General features: G+C 38.3%; 2 protein-coding genes and 1 long non-coding RNA gene across 3 annotated transcripts; 1 reads left to right on the forward strand and 2 right to left on the reverse strand.

Annotated features, from left to right (window-relative positions):
• Nucleotides 1-533: 533 nt before the first annotated feature.
• Nucleotides 534-5152, reverse strand: asah1b (N-acylsphingosine amidohydrolase (acid ceramidase) 1b). Its single transcript, XM_076091467.1, has 14 exons — nt 4998-5152; nt 4833-4879; nt 4475-4565; nt 4301-4387; nt 4051-4129; nt 3881-3955; nt 3743-3788; nt 3503-3647; nt 3341-3395; nt 3161-3242; nt 2467-2598; nt 1726-1849; nt 1336-1392; nt 534-1237 (listed from the first exon to the last, which is right to left on the reverse strand). The coding sequence occupies exons 1-14, from the start codon at nt 5064-5066 to the stop codon at nt 1148-1150; spliced, it is 1179 nt and encodes a 392-aa protein (XP_075947582.1). The 5' UTR covers nt 5067-5152; the 3' UTR covers nt 534-1147.
• Nucleotides 5153-5363: 211 nt separating this feature from the next.
• Nucleotides 5364-6564, forward strand: LOC142949680 (uncharacterized). Its single transcript, XR_012954057.1, has 2 exons — nt 5364-5411; nt 6355-6564. It is a non-coding gene; the product is annotated as an uncharacterized LOC142949680 (long non-coding RNA).
• Nucleotides 6565-7115: 551 nt separating this feature from the next.
• On the reverse strand, nt 7116-16376 carry frg1 (FSHD region gene 1). The gene is made up of 9 exons (XM_076091469.1): nt 16234-16376; nt 15088-15155; nt 14754-14876; nt 12504-12561; nt 12056-12170; nt 11003-11107; nt 10718-10809; nt 7979-8089; nt 7116-7274 (listed from the first exon to the last, which is right to left on the reverse strand). The coding sequence occupies exons 1-9, from the start codon at nt 16290-16292 to the stop codon at nt 7238-7240; spliced, it is 768 nt and encodes a 255-aa protein (XP_075947584.1). The 5' UTR covers nt 16293-16376; the 3' UTR covers nt 7116-7237.
• Nucleotides 16377-25357: the final 8981 nt, after the last annotated feature.

Below are 25357 nucleotides of genomic sequence, written 5' to 3' on the forward strand. Positions count from 1 at the left end.
AAATCATCCAAGTGTTGAAAAAGGACATTAAAGTCATAGTATAGTCCATCAAAAAAGTTAGCAAAATCATAGTATTACTTCAATTTAAATTCATTGTATACGTTGAAAAAAAGTCCTAAAATAGTTACAGCATGTTGAGAATTGTCAAAGTACAGTATTTTGAAATGGTCACAAAAAGTCCTACTATAGTACGTCAAAATCAGTAAGTTGTGGAAAAAAAGTCAAAAGTCCAGGTATAGTATGAAAGTCATATTATTGCAGCTGAAATAGTAGTATGTCAAAATGATGGTATACCAAGTTAAAAAGGCATAGTATAGTATGACAACGTGATGATAAAAGCTACAGTACATGATGGCAAATAGGTCATAGTGCCTTGCCTACAGCTTCAGAGAACTGGTCAAGTAAAAAAAAAAAAAAGCCAATTCTATTATGTCACAAAGTCACAGTACACTATGTCAAATAGTCACTGTCAAAAAAAAGTGATAAATGTATATTAAAAAAAAAATAAAAAATCAGAAAACACGAGTAGAACCTTTAATTTGAGAATATTTTTTATTAATCTAAAACGGAGTGGTCCGCTATGAGGCAGATTAGTCAGTATCAGTGTGTTAAGAGGTCATGTGGTGAGACACTTCCTGTAAGTTACATAACCGGTCTTGACATTTTGACCTGCAACCTGGATAAAAAAAAAAAAGAAATCTAAAGCAGGGCCACAGTGTGGAGGCACAACATGGTGAGTGTGGGAAGATTTTTAGAAATGTAACATAAATCGAACAATATTTTGCATTAATTTAAATACACACAAGCATTCATCTCAGTGGTTCCTTTGCCCATGTTGAGATCCACTGCTGGACTCAACACATGCATGATTACAGTAAAAATAACAGGGAATTTACAAGTTCCATTCACTTTTGTGTCAGTTTCCCTCATGCAAGATAAAAGCATGATTTATTATTCACATCGAAGCATCAAAGTATTCTTGATTCGACTGAAAAACAAACTTTGGTTCAGGTGATTTGGTATCTGTGCAAACAGTTAAAGAGGAACAACCTCACTTCTGTTCCATGATCAGCAAAGCTCGTCCCCATCACTGCGTCTCCGTGCAGGTAGGCATTTACAAACTGATCAGGGTTCAGTAGTTGGGCCGTTACCAGGGCATGCAGGGGTTTGGGCAGTCGCGGATATACGACTCCAGTTTTCCCTCAGACACTTGCATCAGTGTGGTGTATGTAGTCAACTGTGAAAAACACAGCAAGAAAAACTTACTTAAACTGAACACATATGATGACTATATACTTTCAATTAGTAAATACAAGCGGACATTAAAAGACTCACCTTGTTTAGCACTGGCTTGGTTGAAAGGATATCATACATGGTCTTCAGTGAGATGTTCTAAAAGAAGAGATCAAAGGCGTCTTACCACTTTGAGTTTAGGTCTGAAGTACAATTTGTGACAAGTTACATTCCTGTTTATCACGTGGCTGAGCGAGAACTACATCTGAAAACGTTCACATCCTCTAAACCAGAGAGAAATCTGTCCAGGAAGTGGGCGTCAGTCAATATTTATAGTTCTTAAAAGGCCCGATTTGCATAATGAGTACTTTTGGTACTTTAAGTATATTGTGATGTACTTGTAACAGTATTTCTACGTTGTGTTATTGTTGCGTTTACTTTTTAAGAGTAAAAGCTCTGAATACTTCTTCCACATCTGTCATCAGTACTCACGGTCTGTGTGGTCTGGTTCATGCACTTTATGGCAGTAGTTCTGCGATCATCCAGGAAAAAAGGCTCCGTCCAGTGGTCGTAGTTGGTCTCCAGGACATACCACCGGCCCATCTTCAGGTCCATCCTGAGATACAGGAATCAAATATAGAAAAAAACATCATGAGACATGTTGCTACACTAAGCAAATACAACTTGTGAAATAAGAGTTTAATCAGTTGACCTGAAACCAAAGCGGTCACCAGTTCTTAGCTCAGCAAGCGATGTTTCACAAGAAAACCACACGAGAAAAGCTGAGTCATTGCGACGCTAGCAGCAAACATTAGGCAGTTCCACACAAAGGGGCACGTCAGCTACAACTCCAGATAAAATCATTGGAATTTTGTAGGTTAGAGTGTTTTTGATTTGCTCAGGACTGTGTGATATATCAGTTATTTTTAATCCAAACATACAATGAACATATGATTAAGCATGTAAAAACTAAACCACGGAACGCAAACATACTGTATTGCATTGAATTCATTATTTAATGTTTTGGCTGTCATTGGCAGAATGTGCAACATCTTCATTTAAGGCATGCGTGCAATATTTTGGGTTCTGGGTATATGGATCTGTGTGTGTTATTGAATTTTAAATTGTATACGTTTACAAATGAGAACTCTGTGCTGCTACTCCTAAGTGAGACAATAAAGGCGAATCTAATCTAAAATGCTATAGAAGCACAGAATAAGCTCCAGTACTTACTCCAAGACATCAATACTGAGCAGTCTGGACCTGGTGATGATGCAGCCCTGGCCTGTCTGGTTTCCTCCGAGGATGAAGTAAGCCGGAGCCAGCAGCTTGGTGCGAGCCAGCAGAGTTTTGGCTTCCTCGTAGCTGGTGAGAACGGGATCACACTCATTGTTGGTACAGAGACATGTTCGCTTGACCGAGAGACGCAGCATTCAGGTTTTATGAATCACAAATCTGAATCCATAAAAAAAAAAAAAAATGAAGTCTGCTTTCTTTTAAAAATCATTGCTGTAAACTTCTGATTGCCGCTGCCTTTTAATCACTAAATTACGGACAATGCATTCATATATTGAACTGTATTGTAAGTACACTGTAGTCTCCTGATTCTTCTTCCCTTTTATATACACACACTATATCTTTGATATTGTCTTGTGTTTATTGTCTCAATATTGTTTTATTTGTACAATCCAAATAAATGCGTCTTGAAACGGATGACATTAGATTTTTCAGATGCTAAAAAGCTGCCCTGTGGAGCTTTGATTACAGCACATAGATATGCGTCACATCAACACTGCGCATGTGTTGAGCTCGACCACAAGATACAAATGAAACAGGGACTGTGCTCTTAGAATCATGACTCTCCATCAACAGTAATGGCCAAAAACTCCACGATGTACCTTTAAATATCAAAAAGAGGAAAGAATACCTGTTTGCGTTTTCTAGAACGGAGCGAGTGAGGAAGCTCATCCACATCCCATCTCTCTTCCCCAAGATCCACTCCAGGATTCCTGCACGTGAACAGACGCCAGACAAGTCGTCACAAAAAAAGAGACCTCGTGTTTCATGGAAGTACAAATGGTTCCAAGCAAAACTGTTCTTCACTCACCAATGTATCCTCCATCAAGGCTGAAGCGCTCATTCATAGTCAGAGAGAATATGTTCTAGGAGAAAGAGAGGAAAAGTCTTACATCCACAGCTGTGCAAGAAGTATCAACAACTTTAATGGATGTTAACAATGTTTAATGCTGATTGAATCACGTTGACTTACAGGCTTGATGCCAGTCAGCATGCCAACATATCCAGCAAAGTTTGTAGACTTGAAGAGAGTCTGGTTATTTCTCTTGAAGTCGAGGTTGACCACCAGAGGCTTCAGCTTCTCACTAATGATCCACGACTTGTTTTTCACATCCCAGCTGTGAAGAAGCACAATTCATGAGAAGTTATTGAGCCGAATCCAAGTCAAGACTATCAAGCTTAAAAATTGTGATTTGGGGAGTAATTTTCTTACCCCATAAATAATCCAAAATCCAGATTTCTACCATGGAACAGGTTACCTGTAAGAGTGCAAAGCAACAAAAGCATTTCAGTATTGATGTACCGTGATTTTAAAGTCAATTAATCAATCTGATTCTGGACAATGACCCACCCTTATCGTCTTCTGCAACAATTGATGTGCACACAGTGAACACCTCATAGAAGATGTTGAACAGGACGACCTCACCTAGATTATAAAAAGGAAGACAGACGATTTAAATAGGGCAAAGGTCAATGGAACAATTTTAGAAACATTTATAGGGATTTTGTTTTATTTCTTACCGAGAGGAATCCCTGACACGGCCGCAATTCCTTTGATTTCCTCACTGAAAGGGTTTGGGAGTGTATCCACCATCAACGGCTGCAGAACATTAGACAAACACAAAGCCTTCAATGACAATACAACTATGGCGGTTATTCTAAGGAAAACATAGTTGAGAGACAGATAGAGACACAGACAGACACAGAGAGACACAGACAGACACAGAGAGAGACAGACAGACAGACACAGAGAGACAGAAATAACACTCACCAGCGTAATGTCAACGAGCTCAATCAGCCTTCCACTGGGAACAAAAGCGTTGGCCAAGTCTCTGATGGCCTGAATCATGTTGACCAGCTTCAAAGAAAAAGATCAGGAGTCAAATAAATAAAAGAGGCGATATTTCTGTGAGGCTAGTTTAATAAAGTACTTCTTCGTTCTTACATCAGTTTTTTTGTCAGTAATTAGAGCCGTCCATCTCTCGCTGGGCGGGGAGTCCAGGTCCACTGTGTACCAACGGACCGCTCCTCTGAACCTGATTATGATAACATCAGAGTCAAAACATCACTGAGTAGGGGTGCATTTTTATTTATGCATTTTGAATTAACTGCTGAGGCCATTCTGGCTAATTCTGTCTCAAGTAAATCACAGTTTAATCCAATTACTCCAGCAAACTACAGCAGCCCACAAAACAGGAAAACATATTACCAAGTGAAGGCAGAGTTCAGTTATGAGGAGTTACAAAACACAGCGGTCATCAGCTAACTCGTTAAAATGACTTTTACACACGTATGTCACTCACGTGGGGCCCGTCGGTGGATACATGTCTGCACGACAGTCTTCTGTATACTGTAAATAAATAGACATGAAATGTTTGTCTGCGACTTCAGAGTAAAACAGATCAACGCAGCTTTTTTCAAAATGAACATGTTAAACAGCATAATGTTTACGCAGACATGTCGCTTACCGGTGGGATGAACTGTGTCGTTGTAGCGGAAAATAAAGCCGCTACAATTATTAAAACACAGAGAGACATTTTTGGAGGATTTCACTCAAACTGTTGCTCGTCCAAGAGGCTGCTGCTGTTTACCTCGTGACAGGGAAACTTGACTGATATGTGACGGGAAACCGGAAGTTCTGTAGCGGCATACAATGCTTTTGTACAAATAAATATAAATAAGTGATTACACACATGAGTGATTATTCACATACGTTTTCAAATAAATTAAATTTAAAAAAAATTCCGTTCCTTTTATTTGCCATAAAAGCAAGAACCTCCGACAACATAGTGAGGAAGTGATACAAAAACACCCCTCGAAAGAGATCCCCAGTGGTAGTGTCCATGCGGAAGTGAAAATACATAACATGACCAACTGCGATGGTAAGAATCACAATAATATAATCTATAAAGAAAGAAGACATGACAATTGTTGTAAACTAATCACAGAAATCATTGTGTGGTCAGCCAGATATACTGTGTGTACTCATAAACATACAAACCAGTGTTTGAAAGTAACTAAGTACATTTACTGAGGGGCTGTGACGTTACTTAAGTACAATATTGTGGGACTTTGCTTATTTCCATGTATGCTTCTTCAGACTACTCCACTATATTTCAGAGAAAAGCATTGTACTTTTTACTCCACTACATTTATTTGACAGAATTAGCTACTTTTTTCAGATGAAGATTTTTCATAAAACATAATCAAATTAAATACAATACCTTGTATTTCATAAAGAACTAGTCATTCCCGAATTTTTGGGCTTGTGAGCCTTTATAAAAAATGAGGCCCCAAAATATACTTCAGACCTGTTTCATAGAGATAAACAAACATGTTTCACTTGGAATCATATTAATACCACTTATTTACTTTATACAGAGGGTCATTTTATTATAAATGGAATGGACTTCACTTGACAGCATTCATACTTAAAAAAGCCATCAGGAAATGAACAGTAGCAAGACTGGCACAGTCCTAATAAATCCAGACATTTAAATGTACTAGTCTAAAGCTGACTTTCAGTAACTGCTTCAGCTTAAAAAAATGAACTTATTTATTGCTGTGCGTCACAATCACATCAGAGTTGCTATTTCATAAGTCGGTGGGAGTAATGGACACAATATAATCATTTTATTTCCACAAATGGTCCCCATCTGTAGGTTTGCACTTTTTAATGAAACAGCAGTTTTAGGATTCATATCAAATTATTTCGCAGACCCCCTGACAGAATCACTGGTTTAGTTCCTCTAATTGTTCCGAGCCCTCCCTTCCACTGGGGGGGGGGGTCTGTACCCTGTTTGCAGTCTCTTTTCTGTCTTTCAGGATGTTGATCGTCAGCTAATGAGCCACACCTGAGCCTGCTGTGGTTCCAGCTTTAAAGTCTGTCCACCTGAACATTGACGGTCTCTTCCTTGGCTGCTGTTTAGTTTAGTTTGTTTCAGACATTTCCACACATGCTGACATCACTGATTACCGACTCTCCTTGTTTGTTTTGTATTGTTATCCTTTAAATAAATGTGTTTATTATTTTTACACTCGTCTGGTCTCACATTTATGTGGCAGCCTTTGAGTCGGGTTGTTACATAATAATATCCGCTTTAAACTTTTCAGATGGTTTGATTCAAAAAAACGTTTTATGCCCAAATAACCTCATATTTTACAAGTCTTAGAAAATACACATCTTTAACCTTTTTTCATCTTTCGTACATGTAATCATTCCACAACCCCTCAGATGCATCTTGTGACCCTTTGGAGGAAGCCTGACCACCAGGTTATGAACCACAAGCAAACTGTATATTAAGTATACAGTATTAACAATCTAATGTCATATATGATGAATCAATCACACGGCATTAGTCGGCAGATTGAGTACTTTGTTTTGCTGTTAATAATTCTGTACTTATTTTACAGTGTTGTATCAATGTTTTTACTTAAAGGGTTAGTGTACCTCTTCCATGAGACACAGCAAAGTAAATGTATGGTTAACTATTACACAACATAGGCCGATGGGTCATCTGAATACTAGAAACGTCACCATTAAGATTCATTCAACTGGCTGCTAAAAATACACGGAGACCATAGAGCAGATTTGACCATGTCATTTTATTAAAAATATTAAAAACAAAACAGAAATCAGATCAAATGGCCAAATCTTTAAAATCAAGACATTTACAAAGACATGGCAGTAACCTACACAGTTGAGTCTTCACTTGCAGTACCGGTCAGCTTTCATTTTGCTTCTCCTGTAATAAAAAGAAAAAACATATTTCACTCAGTGCAACAACATGTCAGTGCAATCAATCTATATTCTGTTATTAATTCAATGTCTATTTATAGAAAGATGTTTTACTGTTCTGATAATTGGGTTTTTATACCTTGTAAGCAGCTTTGTTTAGTGCTTGTTGACACAGAGTGTGAAATATGTTAACGTGCATGAATTCTCACGTCTCCTACTTGTTATTACTGTGAGGTTGATGATGTAAATAGATTTCTCAATCTGTTATAATGACAGCAGGGAGGCCACCTGAATTACCTGCCACATGTTCAACTAACACATCTAATGCTGCAAATAAAAACACAAAAGAAATGGAGGCTGGTCTGGGTCTACACAAATATATCAATGTAGGAAGGTGTTTAAAAGGTAAACAATTACAATAGCAGACACATTATTTAGAAATGTATTATAAGGAGCTTTGTAATTTGTTTGCATTTATTAATTCAGAAATTAAACCTAAATGCCAGCCTCTGATTGGCCTTGTATATCACTGTGTACTGGAGTACTTTGATGGATTTTATATAAATAAAAAATGTAATGCTGTGAATTTGGAGCTTGATTTTATACCTTCATGTAAACATTTCCTTGAAGGAACAATTAAGGAAGAGTGATAAGACAAAATAAGTGAATTAGGTGTTTGAGAATAAATATCTAATGAGCATATTTCCGCACCTGTCGAGCAACTCTTCGTGAAACTTCCCGTCTGTTCTGGCTCTCTTCAGCGTGGACGAGTCTCCCTCATTGACCCGGAGCCGCCGATCTTGAAAACTCTGAAACTTCTTCCTGTAATTCACCCAGCAGCATTAATAAGACTATTACCAAAGGAAGTGCAAAGGCAAATGACACACCACCCCGATCCACACATACATAAAAACACATTTCCACAATTGATCCTCTTTGGAGAACTGGCACTGAGGCTCTAAGAAGCTAAATCTCTGAGAAGAACTCCAAACATTAAGGCCAAGTATTAACTAAAGCAGAATATCTAAATGGTGACAGTGGCAGCTAAATAGCAATTAAGCTGAATGTCTAAGCTAACAAGCTGCCACAAACCAACATGTACTGTATTATTATTTAAATATTCAGCTATGGCTGGAAGTGGAATTTGTTAATGACAGTGTAAATCAAAATTTTGGCTTAAATGTTTTGAGTTCTGCAGGAATGAGACCCAAAACCGAGAAATTATTACTTTTTTTGCCAATTTAATTTCAATCTTAATGGGTTTTTCAAATGTTTTTTTTGGTTAGATGCCTCAAAAAAAGAATTCCACTTGTTAATTTTTAAGCCTTTAGTCGTCTTAAAAAAGGTGGTCGCTAACAAGTGGCTAAATGAGACCGCCATCTGTCATCACGGCAAACATTATTCTGCCTTTTGAAGTATAAAAGTGTTATTTTTGAGATTACCTTGCTGAACAAAACTTGTAACTTGTGTTTGCCAAAGAGCTTCATTTCTGCAATACTCCAAAATCCAATAGAAAAATGCAATTTTATTTTGATCGAGGGCACCAGTGCGACGCTAACTTCCGTTAGCTTGGCCCACAAAAACACGTCGTCCCTGCAGCACATGTATCTAAATAAGCTCTGCCATAAACATTTAGCAAGGTACCACTGCATCGTGTGATGGGCTGTGAGCACTTTATCCTCCTTCTGTCAGTGTGAACCTTCATGAACATTTCCCCTTTAATATGTGCATAGGACATCCTAAAATATTTAAATATAAAATAAAAAGTTATTCTAAAGTAGGCAATCTTAACAATATGTTCCAGTATGCATCTAGCCAGAAACTTCTTTGATATTTAGTCTCTCTTTGCTCTGCTTGTGTTTTATGATCCCCAAGCTGCACTCCATCCTAAAAGGCATTTAGACGCTAAACACTACATCAAGACACAGGCTCAAGGGCAGCCATTATCAACATGTCAACATGATGAGTCCATTTCCCCAGCATTCATCTAAAACAAATAATAGAGCCGGAACACCAGCCAAAGCATGCCAAGAAGAAAACTGTTTCAGACATATTGCCTTGAACTTAATAAGCTGCAGACGGGCCGTATATATATATGAAACACTTGCAGCATCCGAAGCTGATATGTGGTGTTGCTCGCGCTCTCTTCCCGCTCTAACAGCAGACCATCAATTGCATCTTTAAAGGCGGAGGACTGATGAGGGAGTAGCTCAAAGGCCTCATCTCACATCCGGTGATTTTGTTGTCAAAATGTTGTGGGTGCAGACCGACACGGTGTGGAGATAATGGGGAAGGAAATCACCCTAAATTATCCTCAGTCGAAATAAAGTGCTTTAGCACTCATTTCAGAGGAGGCTGAAAGGTAAACTACTTAAACTACAAAACGTCAAGCTGTTGTGAAATAAAAGTGTAGTTATTGATACAATGTGACAACAGCTTAAAGACAAATACCACTTAAAAAAAAGTCACTTCCTGGAGCCACTTTCAAGCAAAGCAAGAGACACCGTTTATGCTAAACTGACAATAAATTCATTCTATATACATTTTTCAAGCTATTAACTAAAAATAATTTGTAATGCAAATGGATTTTTTCTGAGGCATTTTAGTAAACCAATTATCAACTGACCAAAACTATTTATGGGGGTCATGTGACAATTCAATACTGACTTTATTTATTATTATATCATTTTTTTATTTTTTATTATTGTTTGTATGTGTCATTGTTCGTATTATTTGTATCTGTATGTATTCAACACTGTCTGTGGTAGCATTACTGTGTATACATGTTGACTGGTGAGCATCTAGGACACACGTTTCTCATCGTATGAAAATACTCTGGTGGCATTTTAATGCAGATGACAATCAATTCAAACACGATGTTTGTTGAACTGTTGTTGGCACTCTGTCAGAGAGGAGGTGATTACACTCTGGTCATTTGTGAGGCTGTGTTGTTTGATGTGGTGCGATGGTGCATTATACTGTGGGGCCAACGATTGCCAACCTTTATTTTGCTGGTGACCACCTGAAAAACTGAGCAATATCTGACTACATTGATTATTTGAAGAGGTAAATTTGCAAAGTAATTCCCAAAAAGCAAAGTTTAGAGGAAAGTTTGAAGCAGAAATATGTTTTTTTTTTTTATGGTTTTCTATCCAGGTAATCAACCCACAACCCTCAGATCTGTGTTTTCCCTCGGTGGACGTTTATTTAACACGCATGTAAACAAACTTTAAAACAGCGGCTGCCTCCCCCCACTGCCCTAATTTGAAAGCACTTGGGTGAAAGAACTCCTGATTGGCTCTTAAATGTCACATTAAATGCAGCACAAAAGGGGAAACTGAACCTGGTGGAAAATGGTCAAACAGTAAATTAAAAGTTATATGCAGAGAGACGCCCTCATTTGCTATTGATTGGGCTGAAGGTGCACACATAAAAAGGGAAGTTACTTACACATAATTGACCTCGCAAGACTTCACGTTGCCCCTGTCTGCCTCTATGATGTCATCTTTACGCTTGACCTCTTGTTCCGCACTCGATCTGATCTGCAGAAAGAAAGAAAAAAAGAGAAAGAGGGAGAAGCTTTGCATTAAATACCAATGCCGTGTACCCCCTGAAGTGAGGTCACAAACATTTTCCCCCTTCCATCTCAACAGTCGGGACCCCACAGAGACGGCACGCTTAAAGCGAAAAGGATTAACATGCAACCTTGTGGAAGGAACCCAATTTACACATCACCTTCACCATCTCGCCATCCCCTGCCGTCTTGGTCTTGGCCTCGATGTCCCCACTCTCACTGTAGGAGATGAAACAACTATTTGCTGCCATGAGAGCCATTTTGCCCTGAGGCAGAACAGGAAGAAGACAAGAGAGGAGAAGGCGGTTGATTAGATAGATTTGCAGCAGGACTGGTTGTTGTGAGAGACATGAAAAGGTCACCTGATATTTGATGTAAAAGAGTCTCAAGGTTGTGCCGGGCAGCTTGTTTATAGGTTCACCAAAGCATCGAGGCGAGCAGTGCGCTACAGCGATAAGGTAGACGCGTTCTGCATAATGAATTGGTTGTTTTTACAGTTACTACAGCTGAGTGCGCTCTCTCTCTCTCTCTCTCTCTCGTGGGCTTCACTCTAATCAGCCACGAGGCGAGACGTGAAAGGCAGAGGACAGCGGTACAGTACGCCACTGCTGCAAAGACTGTGTATTCATTTCAGTCACTAACTGTTGTTCATATGTGCATCAATAGAAAAAATTTCAATAACACAATATTTATTCTAGCATTCATGCAGTCTTGCACGATTTGTACCTACAGCTGAAACGAGTGACTATTTTCATCTTCGATCAATCTGCAAATTATTTTCTCATTTCACAATTGTGAAAAATAACCGTCCCTATATTCAAATAACCCAAGGTAACATATTAAAATGTTTTTTTGTTTTGTTTTATTCAACCAACTGTCCAAACCCCCAATTATTCAGTTTATTATCATATATGACCAACAAATGCATTAAATGGTCACAAAAGAAACTGGAACCAGAGAAATGTTTGCATTTTTTGATTGACAATAGTAGTAAATTGTTGCTGATTTTCTGTTAATCAACTCATCTATTTATCAATGAATTGTTTCAGCCCTACTTGTATTAAAGAGAAGATGGCCTCACATTATGGCCCAATGACTTTGTTGTTGTTTAACTGAAGTTTCCAAGTTGTTCTATCTATCTATATCTATCTTTTGGACCATTAGAGACATGCCATAGATCCAAAGACTATAGATGCTGTAGAAGATCCACTCACGTTCTCGAAGACTGTTTCCCATTGTTCCCTGGAGCCAATGGCATCAGAGCGGCCTACGACCAAACCCTCAGAGTTGATACCCAGGTACTTGCCATATCCAGACTTCAAGGCTATCCTGCAACAACGTGATGGAATTCTACGGTGACAGTACACTGATACGGGCCTTTTCAATGCCTCAAAACAACAGAACAGGCTAATCTGTTTATTTAAAAAAAAACTGAGTTATTTCCCTGGCCTTACAGAGTATTTAGGTTTAGTAATATTAGTTTAGAGTTAATCTAAGACTCGCAGCTAAAGAAATGGCTCCAGAATAGGCCACACGTCCACAAGGACAGGTTAAAATTACTCTTCTCTAAAAGAATCCTTGCAGAAGCGAAGTACTAAATCTGTTGGCGAAGGATTATCTGTGGATGCTAATTCCATCAGCAGTTTGTCTTTGTTTACTCACCTTGTGTCTGAGAGCTTGACGGCAGTAAACTGTTCTGTGGGGTCGGGTCCTTCATCCTCTGAAACACACAAAACACATTTACCTTTTTAAGATTTTACGGTTCTTAGTATTGCTTTTTAAATGGCTCCATGTTGCTCTATATACAGAATTTTTTGATTATTTTAGATTTGTGAATAATAGGGCCTCTCTACCTGTTAAAAAAAAAAAAAAAATGTATATATATATATTTGGGCACTGATCTTTTAGGTTAGACAGAAAAAGCTTCTGCCACACAAAAACAATAATTTAGTGTTTAATTAATTACGGTGTAAAAATGATGTTCCATTATTAAAATGTGCATAATTCTTTTCTCGTGGTAAGTTTATACTTGAGAGCTGCTTCATGTTTAAGTAATGCGTTCCTTGTAATTAATAATGCAAACACTCCGGCTACTCAGCGCTGTGCTCATCTGGATCCGTTGCAGCAGCACGGAGACATTTGAAATAAGACACGAAAGGAACTGTTGCGTTGCATTTCAATTCTCTATTCTGTGCCGAGGTCTACCGAGTTCTCCCGTGATTTCATTAAGTGACCTGCTTGCGATTAGGTCGCTTCCTGACCTTTGCAATAAATCAAAGTTTCGCACAATTTCTAGTGCATCAAACAGGCATCGGGTCAAGGGGGTGCAGAGCCTGCGAGACATTAACGAGGAACGCATTAATAAAGTAGAGGGAAAATGTGACACACGCTGCTTCTTCAAAAGGCTGATTATCTTTGGAATATGTCAGATGGTGACCCTCGGAGTTGGCTAAGAGAACATCAGCATGTTTCCTCTGACCTGAGGGTGAATGTGAACACTTTTTTGGCAGTCTTCTAAAACGCTGCATCATCCAGACAGCGGCGGCTCTGCAGAAAAATCCAGCGAAGAGGGGAAAATCTCTAAGGTCTCTTTCAATACTGCTAGCTCGCATCCACTTTCATCTCCTGGAAATGAGCTTATGTGCATGCAGAGGATGAGGAGGAACCACTAAGGGATTTGGGATGTTTCAATCTAGCAGCCATTTTTTCACTGGTTCTCACAAAACGTGGGCTGACTTTTTTGTTAGTCGTGTCTCTTTCAGAGAAACACTCGAAAACTCAGAGTTAGCTCTGTCCTTACCCTTAACTCAACCCCCGTTCAGCCGTATGGAGTCTGGTGTCTGGATTTACTACTTAAAATACTTAGGCTACTGCTTTGTGGAATGAAGGCAAACCCCCCCCCCCCTGTCATCCCCACAACGCCTGGCGCCTACAGTAAATGTAAACTCAAAATTGAGTTTTAAGTTCTTCAAGTTTGTACAACTGTGGTCTAAGCAAGCAGATGTAGAATTTGCATCTTCATCTAAATTGCAGACAAAATGAAATGCATAACGGCTTACATTCCACATGGTGCTATTCTTGCATTGTAATCCTGCTTTGCTATTTCTCCCAGGTAAAGTCCCACTCACGTCTTCTGTGCTACATATATAGATTCATCATCCTGGGTAAGGCTGGCTGATACGGATCTATTCATGCGTTTGACGTAGCTAATGGTAATGGAGGTTGCATTGGGTTAACTTGTGATGCATTCAAGCTCTATTCTGTAAAAATGAGTATTGGGTGAAGGTAAATCATGTTTGCATGATCATAATGTAATTGTGAAAAAGAATGTAAAATGTAGTTGTTGGCAAGAAAATCCTCACTTTTGAGAAGCTGGGAGCAGCAAATGTTTGGTACTTTTACTGAGAAATGATCAAAACAATTAATGGACTATCAAAATAGTTGCCCTTTAATTTGGTCTTGATCGACTTATCAACGGTAACATGACATGATCATATCATCGGTGTACAATTCAACTTGAAACACAATCATATTGAATAATTGAGCAGCCATACACCTGGGCATTTTACAGCATTATTCCATCTTCCACATCATAATATTATTAAATAAACACTTAAAAATGTGTCCTACTCAGGCTCAGAAAATGACTCGGGTTAAGAGCAAAAAAGCACTAAAATCTGAATGGGTCAGTGGGACAATTGTTCCCTATGGATGGCTATCAATGAGTCTCTAGCAAATATTTAGATTGACCAGAAGCTTTATAAATTGTTGCCATTTTACAGCCAGCAACAGCAGAAAATACCTCACCAAAACTTTAAATCTTGAATAGAAATATTAGTATAAACTAGATAAAAATGAGTAAAACCCACGAGAGCAGCGTGAAAGGCTCGACTCTCCACTGCATCTTCTCACCTTTGTGTGGTGCACCGAGTGTGAATAGGCCACTATCCAGAGCATGGATGTAAGCGCTGTTCTGCATCTCGATGGCAATTGTTCCAGATATTTCCCCAACGTTGCTGATGGCCCACCAACCACCTGCAGGGCAGAAAGACCCAAATGTCACAAGATGCAACAATACATGGCAACACAGCAACCGTAAGGTGCAGCATCCAATCAGTACAATTGTTGCACTTTAGTAAAAAAAAAAAAAAAAAATCATATCAGGAAAAACAAATGGAAAGAAAAACAGGTTATCAAAAGTCTTTGGTTTGTTTCTACAATTCAAAAACACAGTACATAAACATACCAATAACATCAGCTTTTTCTTCACCATCTCCTGCTTTTTTCTTCTTATCTTTATGCTTCCTCTTTTTCCTGTGAACAAATAGAATAAAACATGTCTTCATTAGTGTTCAGCTTGCTAAATGTTGAATTACACAAGTAGGCCTTGCAAGCATTTCCATAACATTAAACTTGTTGGGCTGGCATATTTATTTGTCGAAAGTGAACACATTTAGAAAATGCACAAAGACTCGTAAAGTCAATAACAAATGAGTCATCGTTGCTTTAAAAAAAAAAAAAAGAGAAAATAATTATGGTTCTAGGACATGAGCTGAATTAAAAGAGTAACTTAACACCACTGCTCTGTCTTATTTCAAGAGTTGCAAAAAAAAAGGTAATAAAAATACCACCCAACAATAAAGTAAATTACGCCTAACTTTATGTATGTATTTGTTAATTATAACCTGTGAATATGAAACCCAGAAATGCCTCAAAATAAAAAAGAGTTCAAGGGGAGTTTTGGGGTTTTCTGTTTGTGTCCTCTCATCCCATATTGTTATGTTTTTAAAACTTTAAATTGATTAAGCCTTCTGTAATCTAGAGACTGAGTTTTCTTTGTTTGTTTTCCTCTCAACAGTTTCTGTGATTTATAATCGAATACGTCTACTACGTTTTCTACATGTACTTCATCAAAAGTAGGTAAGCCTGTTGCTCAGGCATCTCCATCATTTCAGGCAGACTGTAGTAAGCGTTATATATACACACATACATTTCAGGCTAGTATGGTTAGTATCATCATGCACCTCAATGGCTTAACCTGAGGATATCTAACGATTCTGCTGACGTTTAAACTACTTTTGGACAAATTAAAGCTAGCTTGCTCATGGTTGATCCACAGTTGATGTTTAGCTAACGTTAACTAGCATTAGTTAAACAAGGCGATAATGTGTTTGCTAAGAACAGCCTTTGCCGCCATGCTGATAGTTAAACGTTTAAGAGCGGCTTTTAGAGAAATAAACAGTAGCTTTACAGGTGTTTCACGAAGCTAACGCTAACGTTTTAGCTACAGCTAGCTTTAGCATAGGCTACAAAACCTCCGTAAATTAGTCGTAGATTGAACTGAAGATTGTAACGTTAGTGATAGGTGGTACTACGTAAAAGAAACACTTACCCTTTGTTAAGACCTTTCAAAACCAGTTTGGTTGATTTTACGTGAGAATAGTCAGCCATAGCTTGACCTAGCTAGTGGTTAGCACAGCTACTAGACTATACTTTCAGGCACAAGTACGGCGGCCGCGGAGGCACATTCAAAGTCTGATCCAAATGTCCACTCAGCCATCAATCTATGCATCCATCCAACGTTTCCAACACTAATATACAGTATATATATATATATATATATATATATATATATATATACACACACACACACACACACACACACATATATGTAAATATATATATACACATATAATGTAGGCTACTTATGATCAGGATTGAGGTCAGGGTCTGAAGAAGTGGTATTTGTCTTTTCTTGCGCACACACACTCGCACAGCACCAGAAAATGTTCTCTGAGTCAAACCTCTGAGACCCTTACCACAAATTAAAAAATAGTCACACCAATCAACTGGTAAGGAAGGGTGACCTCAGGGATGGTGTTCTTATATGATTGTGTAGGCTAATGTTGCCTTGCCTCATTTAACAGGAAAGACCCAATCAGGAGCCTGGGACAGGAGGTATTAAATAATCCGTGGACCCTGTGAAGGAGTAAAATAAATTGTGGCATGTGCTATCTGCTCAGTGCAGTAAACCTCAATTGGTAAGAACTCAATCATCCAACTGGAGAAAAATGGATGACGGCAGCCAGACTAACCATACTAACTCCAGCACAAAGCACATCTTAACTGATGCAGGGGAGGAACTGTAATACCTTAGTGAGACTTCTTGTGTTGCTTTGCCTGAGGAAAAGTTGGTTCAAAGTATACGGAAGATTAATCTGGTCAGAAGAGTCTTGTAAGCTTTGAGAAAGTTAGCCGGTGGGGTTTTCAGAAGTCATGAATCAACATTTTACCCTGCCTCAACTGAATCCCATTTGTGCCCCCTCTGTTATTTGTCAAATTCAATGATACTTTGACAGCAATCCCTGTTGTTGATGGGATTAAACAGTCATAACTTGTACCGAGAGAGCTGAGTGGTTAAGCCCATAAGTACTTAAAAAGAGCTGACAGAAGACGGTGTCAAGCAAAATGATAACTTAAATGCTATATCAACTGATTCTGCAGGCTGACATAAAGATGCCACGCTCTAGTATATCACTCCAGTGCCTTTACTAATGTCTTAATATATTTTAATGAATAATTCACCAATGATCAGTTATAAGCTTTTAGTACTGACAACCTATGGGCTGTCAGGGTTGTGAAAAGTTCATTTTGATGGTTTTTATCCTTTCTATTTGGTAAGGCAGTCATACATGTTTATACTTTACTCTCCAATAAGCCATGATGTCTGTAGTTGTACAGTTTCAATTAAATCAAAGCCTATGGTTGAATCTATTTAGCAATAGTCATTATGTATTTATGATCTGTAATTACATCTCCATGTTGTAGCAGTTTTTATTGTTAATGACAATGATTCAATTTGCCAGTTACCACGGGAATATGCATGCATGTAAACCAGTACTACTATTTTTTATTTGATCTCACTGATTTCAGCCTCACTGTTTACTGTTCACTCTCCTAATGCCTAATTCCTAACGCTGTATTTGACTTTTGTGGTAGTTCACAGTAGAGCTTTTACCAACAGACTCATCCAGACAAGACAAGACTTTATAATAAATCACCTCTGGTCAAATCAATCTCACAACTATAACACTTTTACACTGTTGTTTGTTTGTTTGGTTAAATCTTTGCACTGTTGTTTAGTTAGTTAATTTTAATATTATTCTATTTCATTGTATATATTGTGCATTTTTACATTTCATATTTTTTACTCTGTTATTTTTTATTACTCTACCTATTAATGCTGCTGTAGCGAAAAAATGTCCCCTTGTGGGATTAATAAAGTAACTATCTATCTATCTATCTAATGGGTCTAAATCAGGCATGTCCAAAGTCCGGCCCGCGGGCCAATCACGGCCCGAGGTCAGATTTGATATGGCCCGCACCTTCTGTCTTAAAATGCATTATTTATGACCCGCCAGCACAGTCAAAACGGAATGAACAAATCATACAAATTCAACATGCAATTCCTCTTTTTACCTCATGGTGGCAGCACCACTCTGTAACTGTCTGGCTGTTTGAAATTGGCTCTGACCCTTGAACTGTCATGTTAGGGCAGGTAAAAAAAGGAAAGTCGATAATGAGGGCCGCCGCTTCCAGGAGAGGTGGAGATCGCAATATTTTTTTCACCGAAAACCGAAACATCTGTGTCTGCCTAATTAGTCATGAGACTGTTGCCTTGTTTAAGGAATATAATGTAAAGAGACACTACGAGACCAAACATGCTAATGCTACAACAAGCTATCAGAGCGACCGAGCTAGAAAAGTGAAGCAACTCCAAGATAACGTGGCCACACAGCAGCGGTCCTTTTCACATGAAAACATCATCAAAGTAAGCTAAAGTGGCCATGGTAATTGCTAAACATGACAAAGTTTATCAAAGACTGTGTTATGAAAATAGCAGAAAACATAATTGCCCAGAGAAGAAGACAGTTTGCTAATGTTTGCCTGGCTCGTAACACTGAAGAGCTATCATCAGATACTAAGAGACAACTTGATTTGTTTCGTTAGCCTGTTTCATGTGTGTTGAACTTAAATGTGAGACAACTTTTCATTACCCTCACTAAGTCATATTTAAGATTGTCTTGAGGTGAGAATATTGATCGGTTTCGATGTAATTAGCTTTTAGATGGCTTGTTCTTTGTGTTATCTGACTTTCAAGATGTGAAAGAAAGGCAGAATAGTTGTTGAGATGTGTTCATACATGAATGCTTACATTTAGTTACATTGCTATTTGCTGTCATTGAAAATAAAATTATTAAATAACAATGGATGTATAGGCTACTTGTATTGTTTAAAATAATGTCAGCAGGGACTGTTGGCCCTTGGGCATTTTCACATTATCAAATCTGGCCCTCTTTGAAAAAAGTTTGGACACCCCTGTGGTAAAATAACAATGTCAGGAAGTAAAGTGACATTTTTTTATCAACCTGACAAATTTCGTTCTTGTGGGAAGAAAAGGCAACAATGCAACTTCTTTACATTCTAATAGAATGTAAAGAAGCTACAGTGTATAGAATGATTCTATTGAAGTTATTCCTTTTTTAAATGTTTTAGACGAGTCACTAATCACTTTAAAATAGTTATTATAGCTGCTTACATTTGGTTACATTGCTATTTGCTGTCATTGAAAATAAAATGATTAAAGAAAACAAAATATTCCACAGCTGTTACCTAAACCTCCTGTCATCTGTATATTTAATGCGTCACTGACACATCACAATACCAGTGATCATACTGTGCCATTACAAAGACAAGCTTGTAGAGTGACTGAAAATCCTCCTCACAATATGTAGGATGATACATTTTGTGCAAATCATTTAACAGTACCACACCTCTCTCAGTCTAAACTGTCATTTTGTGGAGGATGAGTTAATTCAGGATCACTTCCATGTCCTTTGTGTCTTTCATGTCCTTCGTGCCTTTTGTCTAACAAGTCTGCCTGCTCCATTAGCTGCCTTTCAACTGTGAAAAAGCACATTTATCATCCTTTATATACTGTACAAAACCCACAATAGCGCTGACAAGGAATTAACTCCTCAATGCTGAGGTGCAATCTTCTTCCTGTTTGTACCCAACTCTGCATTGCAGATGATAAAAAAAAAGCAGTTTTATTTCTTGTTTGAGCCAAAGGGTTTGATGTGAGTCGACCATCTGCACTGCTTTGATCCAGACAGAAATATCTTGACAACAAAAGACGGATTGCCATAAAAGATGTGTGCAGACATTCATGTTCTCCAGACAATAAACTCAAATGAATTTCGTGATCCCCTGACTGATCCTCTTCTACCACTGAGAGGTTGACATTTTTGGTTTTGAGAGATGTATCTCAACAACTGCTGGATGAATTTCCATATAATTTATAAAATCATTTTCTTATTATTTATTTTAATATAGATATTAAAGGTCTACAGAGAATGAATCACAATTAATGTCCAACGGATATCTTTGAGGCCAATACCCATACATCAGAGACAATGCTGTTTCTTTTTTTGTTTGCATAAATAAGCATGCTTGTTAAACATCCTTTACATTTGTTATTTTATTAAAACAACTGTTTACTGAGTGAGACATTTGACAGTTAGAAAGTTAACTTGTCAGTGCTTTCTGGAGGCAAAATATAAAATACTGTTTCTAAATTGCCTCAAAACATATTTTTTGTTGTTTATTGGCCGACATACCAATTTGTCTTTCAATCTCTAATTCAAATGGTTTTGGTGATTCTTTGACTTTTTATCTTGTGCACCATGCAGGTCAAAATGTTCAATTATCCAGTACAATGAATATCAATATCTGCCTGAAAGATTTGCTCAAAATGTAATATCGGCATTCATGGTTCCCAGAGCATGTATAGAAAAGACTTTGCTGGTCCCCTAAAAAAACATCTGGAAAACGGTGCTGGGGAAAGGGACGCCTGGACTACCTGGCCCCAGAAAAGCTTAATTAAATGGCTCCTACATGATGTCACTTATTCCAACACACTCTCCTCACACCTTTTCTAATTACTTCTCTCTTGGACTTGTTTGTTGTGCCTCTCACGTCCTTCCTTCTACGCCTCTTTCAGCTGTTTTTCATCCCTCTCCAACAAACTTTTACTTATGAAGTCAATTCTGTCACACTCCACCTCACCCTGCCACCCCCACCCCCCTGACCCCCCTCCTGTCCTACATCTGTCACATATAATCCTCCGGTGGGGATTTAGGTGATAGAAGGTTAAGTTGCTGACAGTGTGGAGCAGGTGTTTTCATAAGTGGCAGCGTGCTGTTACACTGCACTTTGGCCACACTCTCACTTTGTCAATGTCACCGCTCCTTCACGATGGGTTTCCTCTGCTTTCAACAGTGTGTGTTTGTACAGACTGACAAAGTTTATGATGTGGACGACATCTGAGAGACGGAGACAGATGAAGATGGATTAAGTGACTTAGTTAAAAAGGGTGTAATGATGTCATTTCCTGAGAGTGACACTGGGGAGGAGAGTGAGATGTTGGACAGGTGGAGGATTTAAATGAATGGTCTATTTATGCCATTCTTCATTTGTAACGTGGTTATTTACACTCTATATTTCACTTAAATTGATGACAATATTTAGGTGAGATGTGAAATAAATCACAGCACATAAAGATCCATGTAAAAGCTGGATTAATGAGTTACTACATCTTCTTTTATTATATCTTAATGACAGTTTTTTTTAATAATACCATTACATTTTCTGCAATTATTCAGGCTTCATTTGAGTGAAATTACCTGTCACATGGTAATCGTGTAACAGAATATTGCATCTCAGGTTGTGATTGAACGCAATGTGAAAAGGAAGGCTCTTTTGAAAAGAGAATGCCGAACATGCATTTATATTCTTGTATTATTAAATGGAGGGCACAAAAAACATTTATCAACAAAAGACATAAAGGTAAGAAGATTAACTTGACAAGTGCAAGGAGAGCTATTTATCCTCGGATGAATAGAGTGCCTGCCTTAATACTTTTCATGGTGGACTGGACTGCGGTATTACTTAACTTCATGGATTTCTGGTTCTGGAAATTGACTAGAGTCTACAGTCATTTAGAGGTCTTATGGCAATTTCGCTGCAAGTTATGGAAGAGAGGAGTTCAGCGAATGGATAAACACCTGTGACATTTGCTTTCAGGACTATGTTCTTGGTAACAATTTCCACACCACCTTTATTCTTTCCTCTCTTCCTAGATTTTGAATGCCTCCTTGCAGGGAAATTATCTCCACGTTGGATTATATTTAATTATTTTAATCCATAAATCACATAAATGACATTGGCTTTATTTGAATTGTAGACTTCCTGATATAACTAAATCACAGTTCACTGATATCTACACAAATGTGGTGTACACACATGTACTGTATATGCTCTCTATAAAGGTGAAAGGTATTTTAAATTGTCTGTAATTCTGTCAATGCATCAAACAAACATATGTTACTCATCAAGGTTATTGAGGAAATAAAAGTTGTTAAAAACTTTTACAGCCTGCAACAGCCCGCTGCCCCTGAGGACCATATTCAGTGCCAGCTTTTATAAAAAGTACACTGCCTGCTGTCTAATTATAAACTTTCTGAAACCAGTCATTTTGTGAGCTACTGCAAATAAACTTCTTTTGATACAATTTTCCATACGTGGATGCAGGATTGTTGCAGGCATGTGTTTTTCCAAGTTCAAAATGATGACTTGCATACGTCTCTCCCTCTCTCTCTCTGTCCCATTGACAAGCGCGGTGCGTTTTTGCTCTGAATGCTTAGTGCTTGCTGTCTTTGGCTCTGTGCTCTGTTGGCTTAAGCAGTCTTGTTCTTGCTTCAGAGCAGCCCAAATGGCGGCTTCACTCCTTCTGTCACCCTCCTCCCCCCTCCCTCCCTCCTGTCCTTTCACTCTATGCTCACTGTCCTTTCAACCCCATCTTCACAGACCTTGAGATTGCCTTCCATCAGCTGTGAATGTTAAAAGAGACTAATTTATTAAGCAACCCGGGTCCCTCTGCAAGCAAGGCCGAGGAAGGCAGTCAGGCTGCAAGAATGACTCATCCAGGCTAATATTTTTGGACAATTCCACTGGGTGGCAGTATACACGCACGGCTCTGTGCATCACGCACAGGCCACTTAAAGCTCAGCACGGCATGCTGACGCTCCTCACCGATGACAATTTGGCAATGTGAATTTTAGGCAGCATCCTATAATGTGGATTAGATATTTGTGGAGATTAGATATTTTTGAGTCATGCATGTATGATTCAGATGAACAGACAAGACATTCTGTAAGATTTTATCTCGTGGGTCTTGGTAAAGAAGTGCATCTAATCAAAAAAGATGAATATACAATGGTATTAAATCATTTCTATACAGAAGAATTTTCTTTATTCAAATATTCTAAGATACACCATTTTAAAAAGTGTTTTGAGAAAATAGCACACAAGAGTGAGTTTAATTGTAAGAGACAAATTAATTGCCTTATTTACACACTCCATGGGTGGTATATTTTCTCCTCCCTAATTATGCCTCTACTCTTAATAAACAAATATTAGGTTTTGTAGTTTTCGAACATAAATACAATTTTACATCAAACATTTCACCTTCAATATCTACCGTCACTGATGGTCTCATCGGGTATTTGCCACATTACTCACTATTGCAGTGCGTCAAGTCAAAAACGCCTCTCAGAGTGTGAGGGGAGTGGCTGAATAATTCACAGTCTTGTGTATTTTTAAACTCATCCTTACATTTATAATGCAGAGAAATTGAATCGTATGACACCGACACACTGTTAATCTTTTAGTGACTGCAAATTTCTGCAGGCTTTTATCTGCGAATCACTGGCAGTTAGCAAATACATGGGATGCACCTCTTGTATTTTCCTCTTGACTTTCTAAAAGATCCTTCTGACATCACCTGCAAACTGGCAGGAGTCGATCAGCGCTCTGAATCTGGTCTGACCAGCGCAGAGAAAAGTCATCATTTATCCCTAACAATTTAGAGGCTTTAAAGACACCTCTGATTAATAGGCAGTGTACTGTACACAGCACACAGTGGAGTGCAGATGGAATGAGATGGGACATAAATCACCAGCTGGATCTGAACCAGGTTTGAACCCACAGTCTCACAAGCATATGGTAATCATGCAATAATGAACTGTTGTCTGCTGCGCTCTCTGCAAGGTGTTCTCCCGAACATATTGCAATGTGTCTGTTCATACTGCTGTGGCATTGGCACGCTCACAGAAAAAGTATTGTGTGTATGTAAAAGTATCGCAGGGTATTGTTTGTTATCTTACATCTCTCTTTAAAAATGCCAGTGTTATTAAACACATTTGTCAATGACATGGAATATGGAAAACGTGTGAAGTTTTACTAAGCTAAATTTGAAAGCGCAGTGTCTTTTTTTCCTCAACATATTGACAAAGCAACAATCTCAACATAGATGAAATATTTTTGCCGTATATGTTATTTTATTCATACTGAGCGTTTTTTCGAACCTCATAGTCGTTTATGGCCACTAAAGATTAAGGTATCAACAAAAGTATGATTGCTTATAAGATTACCTTTCCAGGAACTGGACTCATATATCCAAATCAACAGTGAATCGTAGCACACTGTGAGACTGCATGCCAGTGTATGAACACCTGGTTCCACCATAGAAAACGTTTATAGCTGTATCGGCGAGTGAAAACCATTTGGTTTGGGTTAGTGGTTACGGTTGAATATTGATACTGACTTGAGGTTCAAGACAGGACGTAAACTCTTGTTGAAACACTTTGTACAGTCATTCGTCACTCCATTCACCAGTTGCTTATTAATGGTATTTCTAGGAGAAGGGGTTAGAGAACTTGAACTGCTTATATGTGTGAAATAGGCTATAGAGTAAAACTCCCCAAGCCTTGCCTTACTTTACAGACTCTCACTTCAGCCATACATGAGGCCTGTTGAACTCTCTGGTGAAATCAAGGCCACTGCATGTTTGTTAAACAGGACTGAGGTTTTGAGGAGAGCAATTTCATGCTGTTCCCTGCAATCAGATGCACTGCTGTTAGAAAATAAAATCAGCCACATGGACATAGTTCAAGTGGAAAATCAATGCAGAACCCCTTGCAGAATTCTTGAACTTATTAACCATAATTTTCTGTGCCGGCAGATGAGGGACTTACGCTAAAGGCTCAAATCATTGTGAAAATAAAAATCTTACAACTTGCTCCAGGTTTTTCTAATTAGTATCGGTTTGGCACACTTGAATAGTTAAAATAATGTTTAGAAAATCACGCAGTGTGTTTTTTCATTTCATATTTTTGAGTTTATACCAACATCACACACTTAAAAGATAAATTATAATCTGTTAGTGTGTTTAGCTTTGTGCTACAGTATGCTACTGATACTGTATTGGCAACCAGTCCTTCAGTCCATATTTGCTTGTTTGAATTAGTAAAGCCCTGTAATGCAGGCTTGCAGAAAGCCACCATCTTGTTCCGACGCACATTGAACCGAAGCATAGTTGCCTTCCCTTTTAACAA

Source organism: Anarhichas minor, unplaced genomic scaffold, assembly GCF_050575085.1.
Source record: "Anarhichas minor isolate MPS153535 unplaced genomic scaffold, ASM5057508v1 ptg000014l, whole genome shotgun sequence".
NCBI classification, from domain to species: domain Eukaryota; kingdom Metazoa; phylum Chordata; class Actinopteri; order Perciformes; family Anarhichadidae; genus Anarhichas; species Anarhichas minor.

Bases quoted from the DNA above. Each gene is read 5' to 3' on its own strand.
- asah1b (XM_076091467.1), bottom strand. From the start codon at position 5,066: ATGTCTCTCTGTGTTTTAATAATTGTAGCGGCTTTATTTTCCGCTACA. The intron at 4,130-4,300 runs GTGAGTGTTATT...AATGTTCTGCAG, and splicing joins AGCTCGTTGACATTACGCTG to CCGTTGATGGTGGATACACT. The intron at 2,599-3,160 runs GTATTCTTTCCT...CGTTCTCACCAG, and splicing joins GTTCTAGAAAACGCAAACAG to CTACGAGGAAGCCAAAACTC.
- frg1 (XM_076091469.1), bottom strand. From the start codon at position 16,292: ATGGCTGACTATTCTCACGTAAAATCAACCAAACTGGTTTTGAAAGGT. The intron at 14,877-15,087 runs GTATGTTTATGT...TCTGCCCTGCAG, and splicing joins AGAAAAAGCTGATGTTATTG to GTGGTTGGTGGGCCATCAGC. The intron at 7,275-7,978 runs GTGCGGAAATAT...TTTTTATTACAG, and splicing joins CACGAAGAGTTGCTCGACAG to GAGAAGCAAAATGAAAGCTG.